We start from the raw sequence: 20,348 nt of genomic DNA, 5'->3' as shown, positions 1-20,348 counted from the left end.
AAAGACTGAATAGTCAAATATTTGCACTTAAAAATGGAAACTATACATTTATTTTCTGGAGCTAACAATTACATGACCTATTTGGAGGATAACATTAATGAAAGGCAGATTAGAATGATTATGAAGATTCCAAGTGACAACACAATGCTGACTGCAATAGTCTAAGCCAATCACTGCTGAAAAGGTGTTCCACCATCTTGGCTTGGGAGAGTTACATCTTTCTAAATGAAGATCAGTTAGGGAAAGAAAAACAAACTAAAATAAGGACATTACTACACTCAAATCAGAATCTACCTAATACTTAAACCAACCTCCCCTTCTAGTTCTCCAGAAAGAGTGCCCGAAACGCCCAACCCTCTTAGGGCCCTTGCAAATGGGAAGTACATAATGTGGGAACCTGACAGGATTACATGAATCGATGAGATTGGGCACTGGGGACTGGACAGTATGGATTGTATAATGTCAAAGCTCCAGGATTGGTGAGGCACCACTTGGTGTCATGGTGATGCTTGGAGGTCAGCTGGGCTCATCGGGGTGGAGTGTTAGATGAGATGTTTCAATTGATACATTTTAGCTGCAATGACATTTGCCCTTGTGGCCACACATGTTCATCCAGTGTTCATTATAATTCATAATGCCCTGTTAGGAAAGATTTCATAATTGTATGTAATTTTCCCTTCATGTGGCAACCCCCAAACTTTTTGTTGTTGTTTTAAACCCTGATCTAGATTTTGCCAGAGAAGCGCAGCCTTCCGCCGCACTCCTCTGGGCTTTCGCTCAATTCTTATGGGGAAACTGACATGCCCTTAAGACAGTCAGTACTGGGAGACTTTGTTTCCCTTAGTCCTTTTCTCATGTTGCAGCTTTTGTGCAACATGAAACGAGAGTGCACCGTAACTTACTTTACCGTGCTCTTGGGTCTCTAGTCATTCCAAAGGCCCTAGAAACTCTCGCTGGACTTATTATGAACTGTGCAAGTGTGTCACGGACGGGACTGGTGGCAGCTATCGTTTCTCTTGTATTTTGAACTTTTTTTCGCCATGTTATCCGCGCTTACCGCATTTGGCACAAATGAGTGGCATGGCTCCAAAATGGCCATGCCACAAGGTTCTTTGTCCTGTCCGCTGACCGTCTTGCCCCTTCACCTTCCCCCAGGTCGAGCCGACCCGGGGCAGTCCTTATTTGGTCATGCACTTCCCCCGAATCCCCAAAGCTTTCGCGGGCTTCTGCATGCCTTGTGTGTGCCTCCAGGATGTGGGCTGGGATGCCTGGTCCCAATACACGTCCTGGGTGCCAGAGAGACTGGAGTGTCCTGAATGCCTGGGACCACCGTGGTCCATGATAGGTCCACATATGGTGTGAGTATTTGTGAGCAGATCTCCCATTGGGTCCTCTCCGTTTTGGGGCGAAGGAACTTTGGATAAGAGGAGGCTGAAAACACCACTACCATTTCGATCTCCTGAGTTCACACCGAACAAAGGATAAGGAGCTAAGTATCCTGCAACAAGAAGCTGAGTCGAGGAACCACTGGTGGCCCGCTGAAGGTTTGGCACCCTGAACTGCTGTTCTCCTGCGAGACCCCTCTGCATCTGATCGTCCTAGAAGGTGTGCAAAGGCGCTTCGACCCATTGGAATGGTGAGATCAACTTTTCCCGGCACATTCATCAAACCCTGCAGGTAAGCCTTTTCGGAAGTGTCCCTGGGCCAACCAGTGGGCTGACCAGCTTACGCAGGACGCTTTGCTCTGTCGCCGCCGCCGTTTCGGGGAAGCCCTTGAAACTTGGTTTACTGCTTGCTCTGCATCCACAGCACCCTCACACTGAATTTCGTACACTTGGCATTCCCAGGTCTGAAGTGAGACGAGTGCGCCCGGACCAGAGTAAACGCGGTTGCCGTGTTGCCCTGCTGTGGTAACAACCTGTGCACGTCCGCTGCATTTGGGACCCTGCACCCTGCTACGCAGAATCTACACAGTGTCAAGACGTCCTGATCATTGCAGCTGAACCTGCCAGCAACATGAACTGAAGAAGTCTGGGTCTGCCTGCGTCGGGGACCGGTGAGTAGTCCATACCCCAACTGGTGGCCCCTCGTGCAGGAGCCCATTTCTTTTCTACCGCTGTTGCGAAATAGCGACTCTATCCCGCACTCTCACCCTGCCTCTGCCCACAAGTGGAGGCCTTGCTTGAGCAGTGGGGACTTGTTCTGCATCGCTTCATTCACCTTCCTGAACTGCCTGATATCCTTGAAGAGGCCCTCTTTTGTCCATTGGCACCCGCTAATGCAGGTACTTTTGAGCATAAGGCTCCTCTCTTCGTAGGGCTTGGACTTCCTCCTAGTTAGGTGTATTTCAGATGTCGAACTGGGTCTAATGATTACTTGCACTGCCTGTTTTCCTCCCCATCTAGGTGGTTTACATATTACGTGCTCCTAACTCCTTAGACCCCTCGGTCTTGTATATATATTGTATTGATTGTGATGTGTTGGTTTACTTTAGTATTATTGTGATTTTTTGCTATGTTCGATGTTACAAAGGCCTTGTAATAAATGTGTCTATATTTTTAATATAACACCTGTCTGGAGTAATGTGTAAGTGTCTTTGCTTTGTGTGCTCATTGAGGTCTTTCCGTCACCCTCACCCCTCTTGAGACTTAGTCTTGACCACCGCCATCGCTAACCGGATTGGTCTGGCTTGTCCAGAGGTTACCCTGTCCCAAGAAACTAGGCTGGCCTTCTGAACTTCTGCGCCTCCAGGTCCGAGTTCAGAAATCCATCTTAACACCTGTAAATCCTACAAGTTGTTAATCTAACATCACAAGAGAGATAGCACATAACTCTGGGTGCTCTTATCACATCATCATAAAAAAAACTATGCAAAAAAGGGCCCGATTCATGGGTTCAGGTACTCTATCAGGGGGCACATGTCAGGGATGCCTCTATCATTCTGCTTAATTAGTTCTAGTAGGGGACAACTTTATTGTATGCTAGAACAAGAGTAAATATACTGCCACCATGGTCAGTCGGGTTTGGGTGAGCTTGGATACTATCTGGTCAAAGGGCACATGGCTGGTACATCAGAAGGTGGTGGAATGAGAGGCTTGTTGCCTATATTTCTTTTAACCAAGTTCTCGGGGTGTGAAACAAGTTTTATGGTGGTGTTGTGGGTCTAGGGGCTTAGGCGAGGGCAGGGACCTGGTGCAGGCTTAGTAGAGGGGTGAGAGGTTATAGTTACAGCAGCACTTTGTAAATGAGAATAAATGAGAATAAGAGCCATTTAGCAGTCAGCCTGACCTGAGGCGAGAGGAAGGTGGGGGCTGTGTGCGTGGCGCTGCAGGAGAACAGAGAGAAAGAGCCCTGTTGCTTCTAGCTTGTCTACTTTACAAGGTTACATAAATAACATTTAGAATGCAGGGTAGGATTAAGCCAGTGTAAATATAGGTACTTCGAACAATATGCAAGCTTATGAACATTGTGTAGATTACACGTTTGCATTTATCATGAGTACCATGTTACAAAGTAGATTCTATCAACAACAGTCTTGTAACTTTTCTGTCTTACATTATATACATTGGGACCAGTATGCAAATTGATCATTTTTGTGAACACACGTATATTTGAAAAGCCAGTGAACATTTGGACTGTTTGCCTTGTATTGCATCAAATGAGTAAATCAACATATCATGCAGAAAAACACAAGATTTGTTCAATAATATGGGGCTTGGGCATATGACTAATAGCTTATGTACATTGAACATAGTTGAGGATCTTCTTGTTATGTTTTATGGATTTAAGCCCCTTAGTCTACATTTACATGAGAGGATTGATGACCTTCACAGAGGGATTAACAGTATGGGTGAACTAGGGTGGCACACATGCGTAGAATCCATATTGGTTACTTCAAAAGGAGAACAAGGTTGGGGGGTTATCCACAGTGTATGTCATAAATGTGGGATCTGCAAGGGGATGGGGCATGTTTGTGGAGATTAATTGTTTTCTTTAAACCAAAGCCTTTAACCGGTAATTCACAGGTCAGTGATGGACTGCGCAAGGTGAAAGATACAGTGTTTGTCATGTAGCTTGTTTGCGCCTAGTCTCCCGTGGGAACAGACCTTCTGCAGGGACACAGAGGGGAAGGGGGTGAGGGAGATGCCAGGCTCACTGTGTGTGGTTCTCGAGGGGAGAGCTGCAGCTCTGCAGGCACCAATTGTCTGAGGCCTGTGGTACTATGTACAAAATGGAGCCTAGTTGTCACTCAAAATGAAGTCTGGGATCAGCTTTTTGGTCACCAAGTGTATGCATATGGGTCGTCCCGCATCCATGACCACAGGCGCATGAGTAACTGGTGGACAAATCATAATCCGCACGTGGGGTTAGAATGGAGGGGGTCTCAAAGGACCTTGCCTCCCATACATTCTTCAGTACAGTGTAGGCCCCAAGCCCCCACAAAGGAATGTCCACACACTATGTTAGTGATAACACGGTTCTTTATATAAATAAGGTTCAAGTTATATACACACACTCAATAACACACTTTGTGCTCAGGCAATTCTATAATGATAAATGTACCACAATTACTCTTTGACTCCAATAAAATGCACCAACTTCTGACAGTTCAAATGGCATGCAAATCAATAGCAAAAGGTATCACCCATAGACTTTTGGAAGGAAAACAAACGGTTAAACAAATGGCAGAATACTGGGCCCCTACCACCAGGCACAGTCCTGTGTGAGGATCCCCCCACCTATGCAACCTGTAAATAATATAATAAACAAGCCCAGTCCATATATCGTTCAGCAGAGTCTTATTTCCCTCTACAAATGTTCTACTACCCCAATGTACCTGGTTTAGCAGAGTTCGATGTCGGGTCGTCAACGGATCCTTCTTGAGTGAACTCCCTTTAAGGCAGGAGTCACGGATCATTGAGCTCCTTCAAAGAAAAGGGGTGACCAAAGGTATCGAGGCAAGAGCTTCGGTCCTGGCGGTGCTCATCGAGGATCGGTCGTGGACGTCCTGTGAAGATGAGGCGTGCAGTGCACCTCGACGATAGTTTGTTGCCACAAAGAGTCAATGAAGAACATGGGCCCAGCAAGGGCATCAGGTCATCAGCGTTTGGTGTCGGCGATTGGGACTCAACCACGGCTGGCTTTTGGATCTTTGTCTGCATCTTTGAAGACTTTGGGTGGCGGGAAACCCACTGGCAAATTCTCCTTGGTTCAGCGGCAACCTTGACTTTCTCTGGCAGGACAGAGCGGTCGACGGTGCTGAGCAAGGGAGTCCTTGATTCAAAGTGTTCTTAGGCAAAGGAGCATTGCGGCTACGGTCGACCAGATTACAGCGGTTCTCCGAACCTCGGTCGATGTGGGTGGTTGTCGATGGCCTCGCCGTCCTGGTGCTTCGCTTCAGAATCCTCTGCGGTCCCGGTCTCCGATCGGCAGCCTTTTGATGATTGACTCCCAGGGAGCCCTGGTCAAGGTTAGCTGGTGCATGATGGTCCCTCGTAGCTCAGGAAGAGAATCTCCTAGCCAGCACCTCTCTTGGATCAGTCCTCAAAATGCACATCAGCTTTCAGAATGCGTTGAAGGAAAACAAACCTTCTTCTGGCTCGGCTTCGAGATCAAGCATCAAGTTTTGACTTCAGCTTCTGAACAATTTCCATCAGTGAGAGGTCCATCAGTGAGAGGTCCCTAGATATACTGTTTGGTCTCTCATTCACTCTGCTGGGTCACACTCAGGCAACCCATCATTCAGAAGGGCATTCAGGCAGGCAGCCAATCAGGCTCACAGTGCATTCAGGCCATTCTTCTCCATCCAGACACTCACAACAAGGAATGTGGATTGGGACAAGTACCCAGCCGTTCAGAACTCCACACTGCATTCATACCAGTTTCGAGCCTTTGTGTCACATACCAGAAACCAGACACCCCTAACATGAAATGCATATTGGTCACACACTCCATTCACCTAGGTGCCACCCAACAGGCGTACCCAAAACATAGTGTCATTGGGAAGGCTCCAGCCACTTTGGCCTGAACTTCCCTACCATACCATATATGGAACTTCCACCCAACAGCCAGTCAGGAGAAGGGACAGAGTAAGGGCTTTCCAGGACTTTGGTAAAACGGTAACAGGCTCTAGAAAGCAAGATGCCACAGGGGCCATCTTGACTTCTATCAGGAATCAACTGATTCCAATGGCAGGGCCTGGGTATCCCAAAATGGGGGATACTGCAAGCACCTGTCAAAATCAGCATGGAGCTGCCACCAGCCCATACCATGCTCTGTGGGCCACACGCAGGTGCCCGAAAACATACACTAGGGGTGCAGGGTTGTACACCCACCCATGGGTGCCATAAAGGTATCCCAGGGGTCTGTTCACCATGGGTGCCATAAAGGTATCCCAGGGGTCTGTTCACCACAACCAAAAAGAGGAAGTGCTGCACTGCCAGGAGTCCCACATGGACTCCTGTGCAGAAAATAACACAGAACACACATGATAAAAAGGACTACAGGACAAGGACATGGAGGCCCTGTCCCTCCAATGCATTTCCAGCATCACATACATGCTGCACAGCACACCCTTGGAGAAACAGCTCAAAATGGCAGTCACGCGACACGCTTGTTCTGACATCAAACTTACACTTATTTACATGTAACTAGGAAGGTTACAGTCCTGCAGTTCTGCTACGGCAGTTTCAACTTTTGCTCTCAAACTGTTCATAAACTATTCACATGCTCTTTCCTTCTTAGATTTACTGAATTAACTACTAAATTCAGTTTATATGTTTTCTAGCATTAAATCACAAACTGAAACGCTCCCACCTGATGGTCTTCTAAGGATATTGAATCTCTCAGCAGCAGATGTCTTCTTTACTTCTTTTGAAGGTTTTCAGGACTCTGGATTGGGCCTAAATTAAGGAACTATAAATTACAAAACGCTGTGGATGAAAGGCAGTTATAGAGCCCTGTGCACCAGCTAAGTACTCAGGCCATTGTTCTCCCAACCAATCAGATAAGCCCTACATTCCACCATCTTAGCTTGGGAAGCCTATAATGTTTAACCTTATGAAAACACCCTCCTATTCTATGAACCACCACAGGCCATCTCCACCTACCAGACCACCTAGGCTACACCTGCCAGCCCTGACACATACATTAACTATGGTATGTTCAAACCAATAAGTGCCAGGACTCCTTTCTGTTTCTTATATTTCGAGCCCTTAACTCCTTCCACATAGGGCTGTCCCTCCAGTTACTTTTATCAAATCTGACAGCGTTTGAACTCCCATACTTCATGCCAGATGCTATATTGATCCTGACCTTTTGCAGATCCACCCGTGGTGACCTTATTATCAATTTCAAAACAACTCCACTATCCTGCAAATGGCAGTGTCTGCATACAAGGCCCTGAACCAGTCAAGCATATGCTGTGAAGTTGCAGCCCAGTCATTTAATGTAAAGCTCTATGCATCAATACCCCCCATACCTCTCGCCGTACCCCCGTTACACGCCGGCAATTGAAAAGTCGTCAGCACTACACTTGCGCTGCTTTCCTTTGATAGGAGCTTAATCAACAGCATATTTAGCTCATGAGAAAACTCTGCTGGTACCACCATTGGCATTGCTTGAAAGACATTCAAACAGTGTCCACAAAGCCATTCGACCCATTATTTAAATAGAGCTCTACCAGGAGCTCAAGGCTAGTGTGTATAATTGAACAAACAGAAGGCATGTGCCAGGTAATTGTGGTGGATTGTGCATTATGAATGCTTGGGAATGTGGCAGTTGTTTGTGTGTAGAGCGAGTGTTCTTCTGAGAAGCTTCTGGGGGGGGAAGCTTGGCCAGCGCACATATATGATATGATATGATAGGTTATTAACAACGTGCTTAATACCCAGAGGTTTCTAAGCGCAGACCCCGGGATCGAACCCGTGTTGCTCTGCAACGTCTTGCTTCCAAGGCGAGCACGTTGCCCCTGAGCTATCCTCCCGAGACAAGCACGCAGGTTAGAGGCCGTTCAAAGTTAGCTGATGCAGAATTTGAATTATGCACATTCCATACATGAATACATAATTGCCATTCACTGCACGTGCAAGAAATTACCAATCAAGGCAAGGCCTCCTTTTTTTGAAATGCTTGCAAATGCTGTTTGACTGCGCAGTGCCATAATCGCTCCTGAATGCCCAGATCAGCACAAAGTGAGCAGAATGGTGGCCAGCTATCAACACCTTATAAGTCCTCTCCATAACGGCAACCGCCCTGCTTTGCAGGCTGCGTGCCTAGTGGCTCGAGCGTAGAATGCCTGTTAAGTTGATATAAACAAGGAGTGCATTGGCAGCGCTGCTGGAATCGAGCCTTACCAGACCTTACCTTTTTATAGGTCGATATAAATGTCAGACTGGAAGAACGAATCCAGGTGTTGCAACAGCAGAACGAAGACCTGAAAGTCAGAATCGATCAGAATGTGGCGGTAACAAGGTTTGTATCACTGCTGTGTTTATAAAAAAATGTATTTCTTCACAACAAAGCACGATGCTCTGCCTTATTTCGTGACACTATCATGCTCAATGCCTCATCTTATTGTGCAAACCTATTCATTGTTTTATCTCTTGAAATGATGTCTCTGTGCACAGTTGCTGCTCTCCACAATGGCCATCGTGAGCAGTGGTTCATCTGCTCCTGCACTCTTAGGCGCCTCATCCCTTTTCATTCTTTTCTGATTCAATAAACAGTCTCTAGGTTGCCCTCATACAAAAATGCACTTCTCTATATTCCAAGGATTCAATACCAGCTCTCAGGGAAGCCCCCTCCCCCGGATCTTGCCAAGGAGAAGCTTGAAGGGATGTGTAAAGTCATCGAGAGGTCGAGAGAAAGAGAGGCTAGAAAAATACATATTGACTAGCACCTGCAAGAGCAATGAGTTGTTTCCCATGCACTAACAGGGCAGCACGTGACACTGCTATGTTCAAGGAAATTGAGCCTCATAAGGCTGGTGGCCGCGGTATGAACAGTGGCAGTAAGGCACCGGCACCGTTCATACCAGGCCGCCGCACTATGAGGTCTGATTGCAGGTTCTTGATAGTGCGGCACCCGCTAGCATAACTCGTAATTCCGCCAGCACCGTTATTAACAGTGCCGGCGCATCCATGCTCCCCAACACCATTCTGCCCCATTGGGCAGAATGGGGATCGGGAGCCCGTCATTTGTGGCTCCCGCGAATGGCCAATTACCGGCCCACTCATCTCGTAATGGGCCGGTTATTGCCCAATCGCGGGAGGCGGTGCCGGTAGCGAGGCATGGCGGTAGCCGTGCCTACCATACAGGCACGGCTACCACCATGCTCGTAATGAGGCCCATTTTTTAGAGTCTGTTTTGACTTTTCTGGTTATGTGTAGGAGAAGCTAAATGCATCAGGGGGATAGCCTCATTCCCTGGGGACTGTTACACTAGAATGCAGATTACTCCCTCACTTGCACTCGCAGATAGTTCTTCTCTCTATGGTTGCCCGATGGCTGTAGCAGAACTGCAGCAAACCCCTTGAACAGTTCACTTACTCATTCCAGCTTTATGCAGATGCTATCCAACTTTCATTCCAACTGAATATTGACATAGCTCCGTATGATAACATCCTGGCATGCCCAGTGAATGTTCATGGCAGGGTGATTCTCAATAGCCTATGGTTATATGTAATTTTACCGACCAAAGGTTCACAGTGGTACATTTCATCGCGGCCAAAATACCAAAAACAGATTTATTTTTAAATGTGGGGGTGTCCACTCCAAAGCCCCCTGTTTTTTAATCCTTATAACGCCACCCCAACTCCATCCTGACCCATTTCAACCATTTACCCCACCACCCTATATTTATTTAATATTTTTGGTATTATGGTCTTCAGCGAAATGTACCACTCTGAAAGGTGTTCAGTAAATTGACTGGGTGCCTAGCCTACACGTCAACTGGGGCAAGAATGACATTTTGTGGTGGGTTCGCATTCCCAAAATAATCAACCATTCAAATGTCCCAAATCACTGGATAGCCACCATGTATGGCATCAAAAATACAGTCTCTAGGGATCATAGTTAATGCAGATGTCACTGTTACTCCAAAGATGTACACTTAGAATGTAGCGCCCATTCCACAACTCCCTGAACTCAAAGCTCTGCCTCGTCTCCCTGTCGAACAGAGAATACAGTTTAAAGTCTGCTGCATAACACCTAAAGCATTCTAGGCATTTCCTGTCACAAAGTCAAGTGGAGATTAATGAGACACATAGCCCAAAGGGGCACTTTAAAGGGGGTCTGCTTGGAGAGTAACAGTTAAAGGGTTTAAGCTCAAAGCGGGCTAATTTTCTAGAATCATGGGCTAAGTATTCTAAGTTATTAACATGGGTTGACAACGAAGCAGGACCAGAATCCATAATACCATTAATGAATGCAACAACATGCTTCAAGAATGGAGGCTAAGTTCTGGGTGGAAAGAACAAAGAATGTGGACAGGGAGTCAAGGTCCCAGCAATTAACAGAGGTACTGCCATACTGGTGGACCGATATTGGGCCTGTGCAACCAGAGCTTACATGCAGTTGCCTAAAAATTGGGGAGGAGTATGTTCAATCATATTAATACATGTTCCAGCATTAGTGATTCCTCAAAGTGATCTCAATATCAATGAATTTCCCAAAAATAATGAACACTAGAGAAGGAAGAGGTTGCTTATTCCTTGCCGGCTGAAAAGGGAGAACTACTTTTTGTCAAAATCAATAAAGGCCTATGAAGACATTCTATATCAACATAAGATGTTCACCAATATAGCAATTATAGTGACATCTATAACTATGCCAGGACTTCAGACTGCAGTGCACGCCGAGTGGTTGCAGATTACCAGATGGGAGCAGTTACAATCGATCAATGCAACAATAAAACAATTTAATGCAATCCGAGAAGAATTGAGAGCCATCAGGCTGATGACTCTCCAGAACAGGTATGTCCTGGACTTAATTACAGCAATGGAAGGAGATGTGTGCACCAAGGTTGGGCCTTCTTGCTGTGCATTCACACCATCCCATGATGGAGACAATGGTACTTTTACAGAAGCAATAATTATGCCAATGACGCGGCATACAAAGATAGATGGAAGATGAAGCTGATGAGACAGAAGGAGATGACTTGGTTTCATTCCTATTATCATGGATTCCAACCTAGTTGGTGAATTCTTTCAAAATACTTGGAGCAATATTCATGTTGGTATTGCTAAGACTCTGTCTCATAAGGATCATCTTGGGACAGTGCCAGAAGACAGCCAAGAAAGCAATTGGAATGAAGATAATGATTGATATAGATGTTGGAACTGGTGAGCAGATGCAAAATGAATAAAGTACCTGTGTGAATATAAAGAAAAGTACCCTTGCACCTCCAGGAATGAAGTTCTATTGTCCAAAGAGCATACAAAATATGTAGGTTGTTGGATATTCTGTCCACCATCAAGAGAATGCTGCCACATGACCTGGGGTGTGGATGAACACAAAGAATTCAGGTCACTTGAAGCGGGGGACAAAGATGGGGATCCCAAAGAAACGACAGTATGAAGAGAAGATAAAGGAGTTTGAAGAGGAAAATGTGGTCGAGGATCGACCAGAGGGGGCGTTTAGAGGAACAGGTGGACGCATTTCCCTAACTCCGGCCTCCTCACCACTGTTATATTGGAACAGTAGGAGAAGAGCCCTATATGGGACCCCATGTGTTACGCCTATACCGCATTGAGCGTATGAGAGATGATATGCACTCAGACAACCGTATCGAATGGGCCCTTGTACTGTGAGAGTGGAAGGATATTGTGTGGAAGGATGTCAGCATGCACCATTGGACATCATGTAGTGCTGAGTGAAATCTGACAAGGGCAGAGTGATGTCATGAAGAAGATGTACAAAGATATACTGAAATTATATGGAAATACGTAAGAGTGACGATGTAACTGAAGTAACAAGAGAAACATGTACAAAATGACAATGGAGATAAAATAACTTTGTGACCAATAAGCGTAAATATGCAGCAATGTAAGTTAGCTGAGACGTATAGAAGCTTGCTATAGAGGAAAATATAAGGTGGCAAGGATGGTAATGATGGGAAAATGGGCGTCGGCTTGTGTAAAGATTCAATGGTTCCAATGGGGACTTACCGCCTTACCACTACTCGTGATCCGGCACAAATTGCGCCAGACTGAGTAGCAGTAACGAAATTGCATTGGGCGGTATCTCAGTGCAATTTGTGCCGGGGTACCGCCCAACGTATGATAGAGCCCATTGCTCAAAAAGCAGCAGAAGGGAGCCATTCTCCTGAAGAAGGAACTTTCTGTTAGTTTATCTTTTAGTTGTAGTGTGAAGGATAGAAGTAGGTTCTGACACAGGATGGTGGAGATTAATTTGATGGACATTCTGACAGCCCTTTAGTATTAGTTTGGATGCAGGGAAACCCCTCTTAGAAGATAGGGATAGTGAGGAACTTTTCTATACGATAAATAAAGGTTTATAACCAAAATCATGACATCTTTGTGTCAGCTTCCTTCATCGACACCAAGTACTTAGTAAACCAGTTCAGGACCACCCACTCATGAACCTTTAAATGATGGGGAAGGAGGGAAACTGGATAATAGTTTACTGGGATGTTTGAGTCAACAGAAGATTTCTTCCGAAAGGGAAAGGACAGTTGCTGATTTAAAGGAGGCAGAGAAAAGTACAGTGGAGAAAAGTTAAAGAGCTCAGGACAAATTATTGAGACTAAGGGCCACATTATGAGACCGGCAGTAGCCGTGCCGGTAAAACTGGCACGGCTGCCGCTGGTATAATTTTTTTTCCAGCGCCTGTGAATGGGCAATAACTGGGTCATTACAGCCCCGCTGGACCCAGTAATTGCCCATTCGCGGGCGCCGGAATAAAATGCTCCCCATTCCCATTTCCATTGAGCCCCTTAGGGCACAATGGAAATGGGGAGGTCAGATGCACTGGCACCATTCGTGAATGGTGCCGGTGCAACAGACATGCTCTGCTTGCGGGTGCCGGTAAGCCGTGAGAAGGCAACCGTGAGAAGAACTCGTAGTTTGCCGGTCCGGTAACAATGGTATCTGCAAGCTTACTGGTACCGTTGTTACCGGACCGGCAAACGTATAATGAGGCCCTAAGCCTTTCACCATTTGAAGAGCTAACAAGTTGATAGGAGTGCAAGATGGGTTGGCATCAAATTACTTTACCTTTCGGTAATGTTCTTTTCTGATAAACGTTCCTCCCATGGATTCCTCATGTATGATATCTATCTCCCAGCTCCCGCTGCTCGTCAAACTTTTTCCACTGCCAAGGTGTGCAGCGCTACTCCGCGTCGGCTCCGCTAGTCACCTCTACGCACCCCGCACCAGACATGACATTGGGGATAGTATATATAGAGGCATTGCGCTTGTGACATCAGTTCCACCTTTTTAACATAGCACTCTGATGCTGAAGGACCACAGACTAATGTGTACTAGCTACCCCAAGAGGGGCAGGCAGGGAGGGCAATGGGGAATCCGTGGAATGAACATCCATATGAAAGAACATTACCAAAAGGTTAGTCAATTGTTCTTCTAATGGGCTCCTTACTCCCACAGATTCCTCATCTATGAGTGACTCCCAAAGCACTACAACAACCTGGAGGAGGGAGGGTGCTAAGGACACTACAGCTTATCCTGGATGTCAGTAGTAAACCCTGATGTCCTCAGCCAAGACAAACGCTGCAGGACAGTGCTGGTGGCCATCGTCCTTGCAATGCAGTCTATGGAGGCTTCCTTGCTGTCTTTAATAAGGGCCTCAGAACTATCCTACATCTCCCCCCTCCAGCCAAAAGAAAGTTTGGCCAAGGCATAATTGTCATTGATGCATTGGAGACCCAGGCTCAAAGGGCCGAACATCATCCTGACACGTATGTCCAATCTTTTGTTCTCCCTATCAGGTGGCAAAGACAGAACTGAGATGGTCTTAATGTTCGGCGTAGCCGCTGGTATCACCAAACACTCTGGGGAAGCATGGTCAGAAGGAAACAAAGGGACTGAAGGGGCCGGCGCGTGCTTCTTGCTCAGATCACAGTCCACTGTGAGAACTGATGCCGGATTGTCCCACAGTTCCATTTCTGGCCCCTTACTGCCTGATTCAAAAGGCAGCAAAGTCTCCTTTTTAGTACCCTTGTCCAAGATGTCGGTCAGGTCATACTGCACCTTAGGACACGAAAGGGCTGACAGCTCCAAGTTGCCTGGGGCTTTCCTGGAGTGGGAACTGGGATCATGTTGATCTCTGGTGAGGTGTCCAGGTCACTTGCCTCTTGCAAGGTGGCTGCCAGGTCCACCAAGTCACCCTGTTATCCATAGAACTCCTCTGGGAAGTCTCATTTCCCTGTGGTGGAAGGGCACCAGCCAGAAAGGGACATGATCCCTGTCCTCATAAATGTCCTCCAAATGGAACATATATGCCCTTCTCTTTTGTGACTCCGCCATCATCAGTGCCGAACAGCACTAACTGAGCAACTGGATCGGCACGATAGGCAAGGGGACCGATGTCAGAATACAGAATGGTGTGCTCATTTCAGGTGTGGCAGCAGGGATCATGTCAACCTCTGGTGGTGTCCAGGCCACTTGCCTCCTGCTAATTGGCTACCAGGTCCACCAAGTCACCTTGTTGCCCATAAAATTCCTCTGGGACATCTCTCACTTTCGTGGGGTGGCAGGGCTCCAGCCCAAAAGGGAAAGGATCCCCTTCATCATAAATGTCCTCTAACTGGGACATATATGCCCTTCTCGTTCGTGTCTCCGGCGTTGACAGCGCTGCTGGACCGTGACCATTGTTCAGGGGACCCACATCTGAACATGTGCTCTTTGCCACGATCTTGTCATCTCATTGTGAACTCCCTGTCAGCTCCAACAAGCGATGTGGGATACATCTGCTTGGCTGAAGCCGTCGGCGCCAAAGCCAATGGCTCTGATGCTGTGACTGCTGGAGTCTGAGCCGCCAGCACTGTGGCCTTGGTGAAGATATCCAGTATCTTCATTCGGAACGCCTCGCATTCCTCTGGAGTGGAGGATTTGGCAGGAAAAGATACCTGTGGAGCCTCTTTATCACAGCTCTCCTTAGGGTGGTATCTCTTCTTCTTCGAAGATGAAGAAGAGTGATGCCACAAAGAACCCCCGGATGATCTCGACCTCTTGCAGTGCTTTTTCTTCTTTTTGTCCTTTTGGACCATTCCACTCTGCCATGGTCCGTGCCCAGCAACCTTGAATGGGTTTGCTTATGACGTTTCTCCATGGGGAGACGGTGAGGAGTTTTGCTTCACATTATTGTAGTGCCTTGGGGTGCATTGATTGGTGCAATGCCCAATCCTTTGTGTCGTTGCTTTCACTAAGGGAGTACAGGCATCTGTGGTGCGGGTCTGTCAGCTGCAATCCATGCAGGGTTTGAACTCCCTAGACCTCCTAAGATTCGGCATTGTGACGAAAAGGATGGACATTGCAACAAATATGGTAAAGAGTGGTGTTCCAGGTAGTGAGCAGAGAGCATGGAAGAAAGGCACTGAGGTCACAGGAATATATACTAGGAAGGTCACAGTTCTGCAGTTCAGCTACGACAGTTTCAACTTTTGCTCTCAAACTGTTCATAAACTATTCACATGATCTTTCCTTCTTAGATTTACTGAATTAACTGCTAAATTCAGTTTATATGTTTTCTAGCATTAAATCACAAACTGAAATGCTCCCACCTGATGGTCTTCTAAGGATATTGAATCTCTCAGCAGCAGATGTCTTCTTTACTTCTTTTGAAGGCTTTCAGGTCCTGACGTTATGTCTGTTATGGAGGCATCGGGCAGAGCCAACATCGAGCCGCACTGCACCCACTGGCAGCAGAAAAAGACCCCAAAGAGCAGCTGGCGCTGGAAGATAGATATCGTAGATGAGGAATCTGTGAGAGGAAGGAGTCCATTAGAATAGAGATTCAAAAAAAGTTTGTTTTAAACAGAATAGAGATTTTAGAGTACAAGTAGTGAGGAGCAAAGTCATTAGTAGAAAGGGAGGAGGCAATGGATATTGGCTTGGGAGGTATTAGCAAAGTTTGGAGGATGAATAATTGTTTGTGAAGGTGATTGCGAAAGGAGGAGATTATGAGGCTTTGGCAGCATCCAGTGCAGAGGTGAGGGCAGTAAGAAAAGCTTTTCTAGGGTAGGAGTAAGGTGGGGGTCTGTGATTTGCGCCAACATCATAGGTAATGGCGCATGTTTGCTTTGAGGTTCTGGATCTCAGAGGTAATCCAGGGCTGAGTATGGAAATGTGCGTTGGTCAAAGTGAGTCATAAGTGCATAGTGAAAGTTTTAAGAAGAGAATGGGATGGGTCTAGTTTGACCTGCTGGATTGTTGGAATCTAACCAGTTCAGGGAATGAGATGAAATCTTTGCAAAGTTTTCCAGACATGACAGCAGTGTATCGTGATCAACCATATGAAAGTCTGCAGGTAAGTCCACCAGTACTTAGATGGTCATATCTCCTTTGTCCGCCCATTCTGATAAGAGCACGATCTCAGTGCCATGTTTGGGTTTCAATATGGATTGGAAAGTGTCTAGAATAGAATTTGTTTTGATAAACGTTTATAGCCGATTGGTAACGTTTTGTTCAAGGATTTAGGTAATCCATGTAAGACTATCTACCATATGATATTATTTAAAACTGCTGGTTCTAATGTATGTTTTTTTAGCAGTGGAGAGAGGTTTTTGCTGGCTGGGACCTTAACTTCATTCAAGGATTTATTAACAAATATAGTGATGGCATCAGCAATATGGTTTGCAAAATTCTTGATGAGAGGGTTGGGAGGGCATCTTCTGAACGAGAAGTAGTGTGGAGATCATTTTTCTATTTACACAGGGAGGGTGCATATCCAAGTCTCTGGTAGTGACTTGGTGAGCTGTCTCAAAAGAGTACAATGACACGTCTCCAGGTTTCAAGGTACAACTTTTTTGCACTGCAATGAATGAGCGAGTGCTTATCATTCAATGCTTATCCTAAGAAATAAGGGGAGAGAAATGCACTGAAGAAGGATTTACTAGTAATTTAACAATTTATTCTTGGGGCATTATCAGCTTTAAAAATGTCATAATGATTAAATATTTTCTTAGCTTCAAAAATAACTTTTAAAAACTCCATATGGAAACATTCTGTTTTAACTGAACTCCAAAATCTTTTTGCTGCCAGTAAGGTGTGTTTGATTGATTTAAGTGTCCCAAATACCATAAAGAGGTCCAATTAGATGCCTTAGGCATTTGAAGTGGGGCAATATAGTTACACACAGTCTGGAACGAAGGTGAAAGATTGATCAAATAATCTGAGCAGGAAAGATGTAAATCTATTTTGATCTGAGTTTATTTCCCCATATCAAGAGACACTCATTAATTCTTACAATGAGAAAAAATTATTTTAGGTTGTTAGTGGACTTAAACATTGTAAACGGGGAGGAGTAGCCACATAAAAAATCTGAAAAAATGAGCTGACCAGGAAACTTGTATAGTTTTTCTATATTGAATTGTAAAATTTCTAAAAAATACTTTCTCCAGATAAGTGACCCATGGAAACCTCCAGAGGAAAGTTAAAAAATTAACCCATTACGAAGGTTGTTACACCCCTTTGGTTCAGGGCACTCCAGGCTGTTAGGCCAAAGGTTAGCGTCCCCTAACATTAATTATGTCTAAGGCCTCTGTAGAAAAGCCAATTGTGAAGGCTGTCTATGAACTATTTCGTTAGCCCCATAGAGCGATCACCCAAAAGTATCCTAAAGGTCCTTTCTGCAGGGAAAGAAGGTTCTGGATGGTGAAGGGAACAAGCGTGACAGTTATTGTCATAAACAAGTGCAATGCCTTCACTCTACCCTCTGCTCTATTGAGCCAAATAATCGTGACGTTTGGTGAAATTAAAGTATGTGACCTGGCAAGGCCATCTTCTGTGAACAAGGCTTCTGCAATAACAAAAAGGTCTAAACAATGGTCAATAATAGTACATCATAAATATCGTATCATATGAACCTGACACATGTCAGATCTAGCATAAATCAAGGCACATTTAATAAGGTTAGGAGAAGGAGAATTAGGAATATTGGGGTGATCAGTCTCCAGGCAAGTAGGCAATTCTAGCTAGTGAGCAAGGAGGGATAAGTCCCTTCCTGCAGTTTAAGGCCAAAAGCTGTTGTTTTGAATATACAATGTTGTTGTGAATCTCAGCAGGGTCCTAATTCGGCAGTAATAGTAAGGTTAATTTACGGCTTTCAGGAGTAATACTGGGTTTAAAATTCCATCACATTCTTAAAAGTAAAAAGAAATAAAATAAAAAGACAATCAGATAACAGTAAATCACATAACTTACCACAACCGGATTGGTCCAAACAAATGCCCAGCAATCAGCTTTCCACTAGAAATTGATGTACAACTGTCCTCTGGACATAAGGTACACAGACAGGTACACAGACAGCATCAATCTAGAAGCCAGTCACATGGCGGAGCAGTGGCCCAGCACATCCCGGTTTCTCTACAGCTTAAAATCAATGGAAAGATGAGTGATAATCCTGACCTTCCCCAGTAGATGTCCGTGTCAGTCATGCTTAGAACCGCATCATCAGTTTCAGACATTTCGAGTTAGAGTATTTGTTTTGTTCTACTCTAAGGGGAAAATATAATGTAGATTTCAATTTTTTGGAAATTTTGCTTCAAAAGAACTCATAGATTGGAACCCTCATTGACCTATTTTGATTCGATTTCGTTGCCATATTTGAATATTTTTATTGTAAGCAATCTGTAACTGCTGAATCATATTGAACACACCTTCCAAAATACATTTCCCCATCTTTCATGGCAGTTACAAAAACTCAACCGCCTCCGTTAGGATTTTAGTTAATTCGGCCATTTGTCGTTTATAGATTTCTTAGTGACTTGCAATTGAAAGGCCACGCCAGACACTTCTGAGGACCCACACCACATATTGACCTGTTAGCCCCTCCTCGACCCAAATTCTCATCCCTCAGAAAGCTGTGGCTGTGTTTTTCGCCAATGCCGATTCACTCTTTTTTTTCTTTGGCAGACATTTGTCGGAAGAAAATGCCAATCTTCACGAGAGCGTTGAAAAGGAATCCGAGGAAAAGAAGAGACTAAGCAGAACGAACGAGGAGCTCATCTGGAAACTTCAGACCGGGGAGCCCATGAGCCCGGTCAGACTGTCGCCATCTTCCACGCTCTATCCCTCTGTGTCGGGCGCTCTCTCACCCTCCAAGGTCCAAGCCGCACCAAGATGACAGTACAACATGTGACACGCGCAGCCTGGCTGTATGCATTTCTCTAATACAGAACAACATGTCTGAACAAACAAACGCAAGTGTTCACGACAGTAGATTTCCGCGTGAGCTGCTGGGAGCACGCTTTGCAGCGGTTGCATTGAATAATGCACACTGTAGCATTTGCTTCCCGCGTAAACCACCCAACAGCTCGCAATATGGTGTCTAATGTGAACGAAACGGAAAATGTCGCCAGAACTAATCAGGCAAAAAGTATTCCCTCTCCTCCAGTGCAGGTCGCACACAGTTCAAAATGTAAAATGCTGCCCGTGTATGTGAATACACATTTACATCGCCACTGCATTATGCACTTATAGTCACAACACACATGTGCATGTATCTGTGCATACACATACATGTGCATGCATAAATATATATGTATACAGCAATACATACATATTTATGCCATATTAGTGAAACATTGTACCCTAATAAATTATATTATAACAATGTGTTGTAGAAAATATGAACACTATTTTTGTTAATTTGGTACAATCTGCCATTGCCAGCACATGTATCATTAGACAGTATAATGTATATCACTGTATTTGAACTTGTCATTGAAATGCGGCAATGCACGAGTCTTGGGTCATGATTGGCCCTTACTGGGAAGGGAAATAAACCTTACCTTACACTGTCTACTGGCACCATACGTTGTGTGAGTTGGAGTGTGTGTATGTAAAATATCCATGTGTACATACATAACCACACACACACTCATTTGCATTTATATACGTGCATGGCTGCGCATATGTATACATCTCGAACTACCTACAAAACCTACATGGTGCGAGACTTCCTCCGAAGGATTGGTCAGAGGGTTTCAAACTAGTGCCTAAGACTTGCACTTAACTGAGCATCTTCTGTCTACTTTCCCGCTTAGTGTCTTTGTTATACAGGAACACAACACTAGGAGAGGTGTACAACCCACCACCAATGTAGTGCAACATCCTGTGATGAAAAGGCACTTGAAATGTTGAAAGAGGA

The 20,348-nt window shown here is 45.3% G+C and overlaps 1 protein-coding gene across 1 annotated transcript in view; it reads left to right on the top strand.

Annotated features, from left to right (window-relative positions):
• The window catches only part of MTUS2 (microtubule associated scaffold protein 2), a 1,571,269-nt gene extending 1,551,269 nt beyond the window's left edge, over positions 1-20,000 (top strand). Inside the window, exons 14-15 of the mRNA XM_069639493.1 lie at positions 8,375-8,472; positions 19,112-20,000. Coding sequence (XP_069495594.1) covers positions 8,375-8,472; positions 19,112-19,322 — 309 coding nt within the window. The 3' untranslated portion in view covers positions 19,323-20,000. The remainder of the gene's footprint in view (positions 1-8,374; positions 8,473-19,111) is intronic.
• The last annotated feature ends 348 nt before the right edge of the window (positions 20,001-20,348 follow it).

Source organism: Ambystoma mexicanum, chromosome 7q (genome assembly GCF_040938575.1).
Source record: "Ambystoma mexicanum isolate Mex_15411 chromosome 7q, UKY_AmexF1_1, whole genome shotgun sequence".
NCBI classification, from domain to species: domain Eukaryota; kingdom Metazoa; phylum Chordata; class Amphibia; order Caudata; family Ambystomatidae; genus Ambystoma; species Ambystoma mexicanum.
The sequence above is the reverse complement of the archived record's forward strand: the minus strand, read 5'-3'. Positions and strand labels throughout refer to the sequence as shown.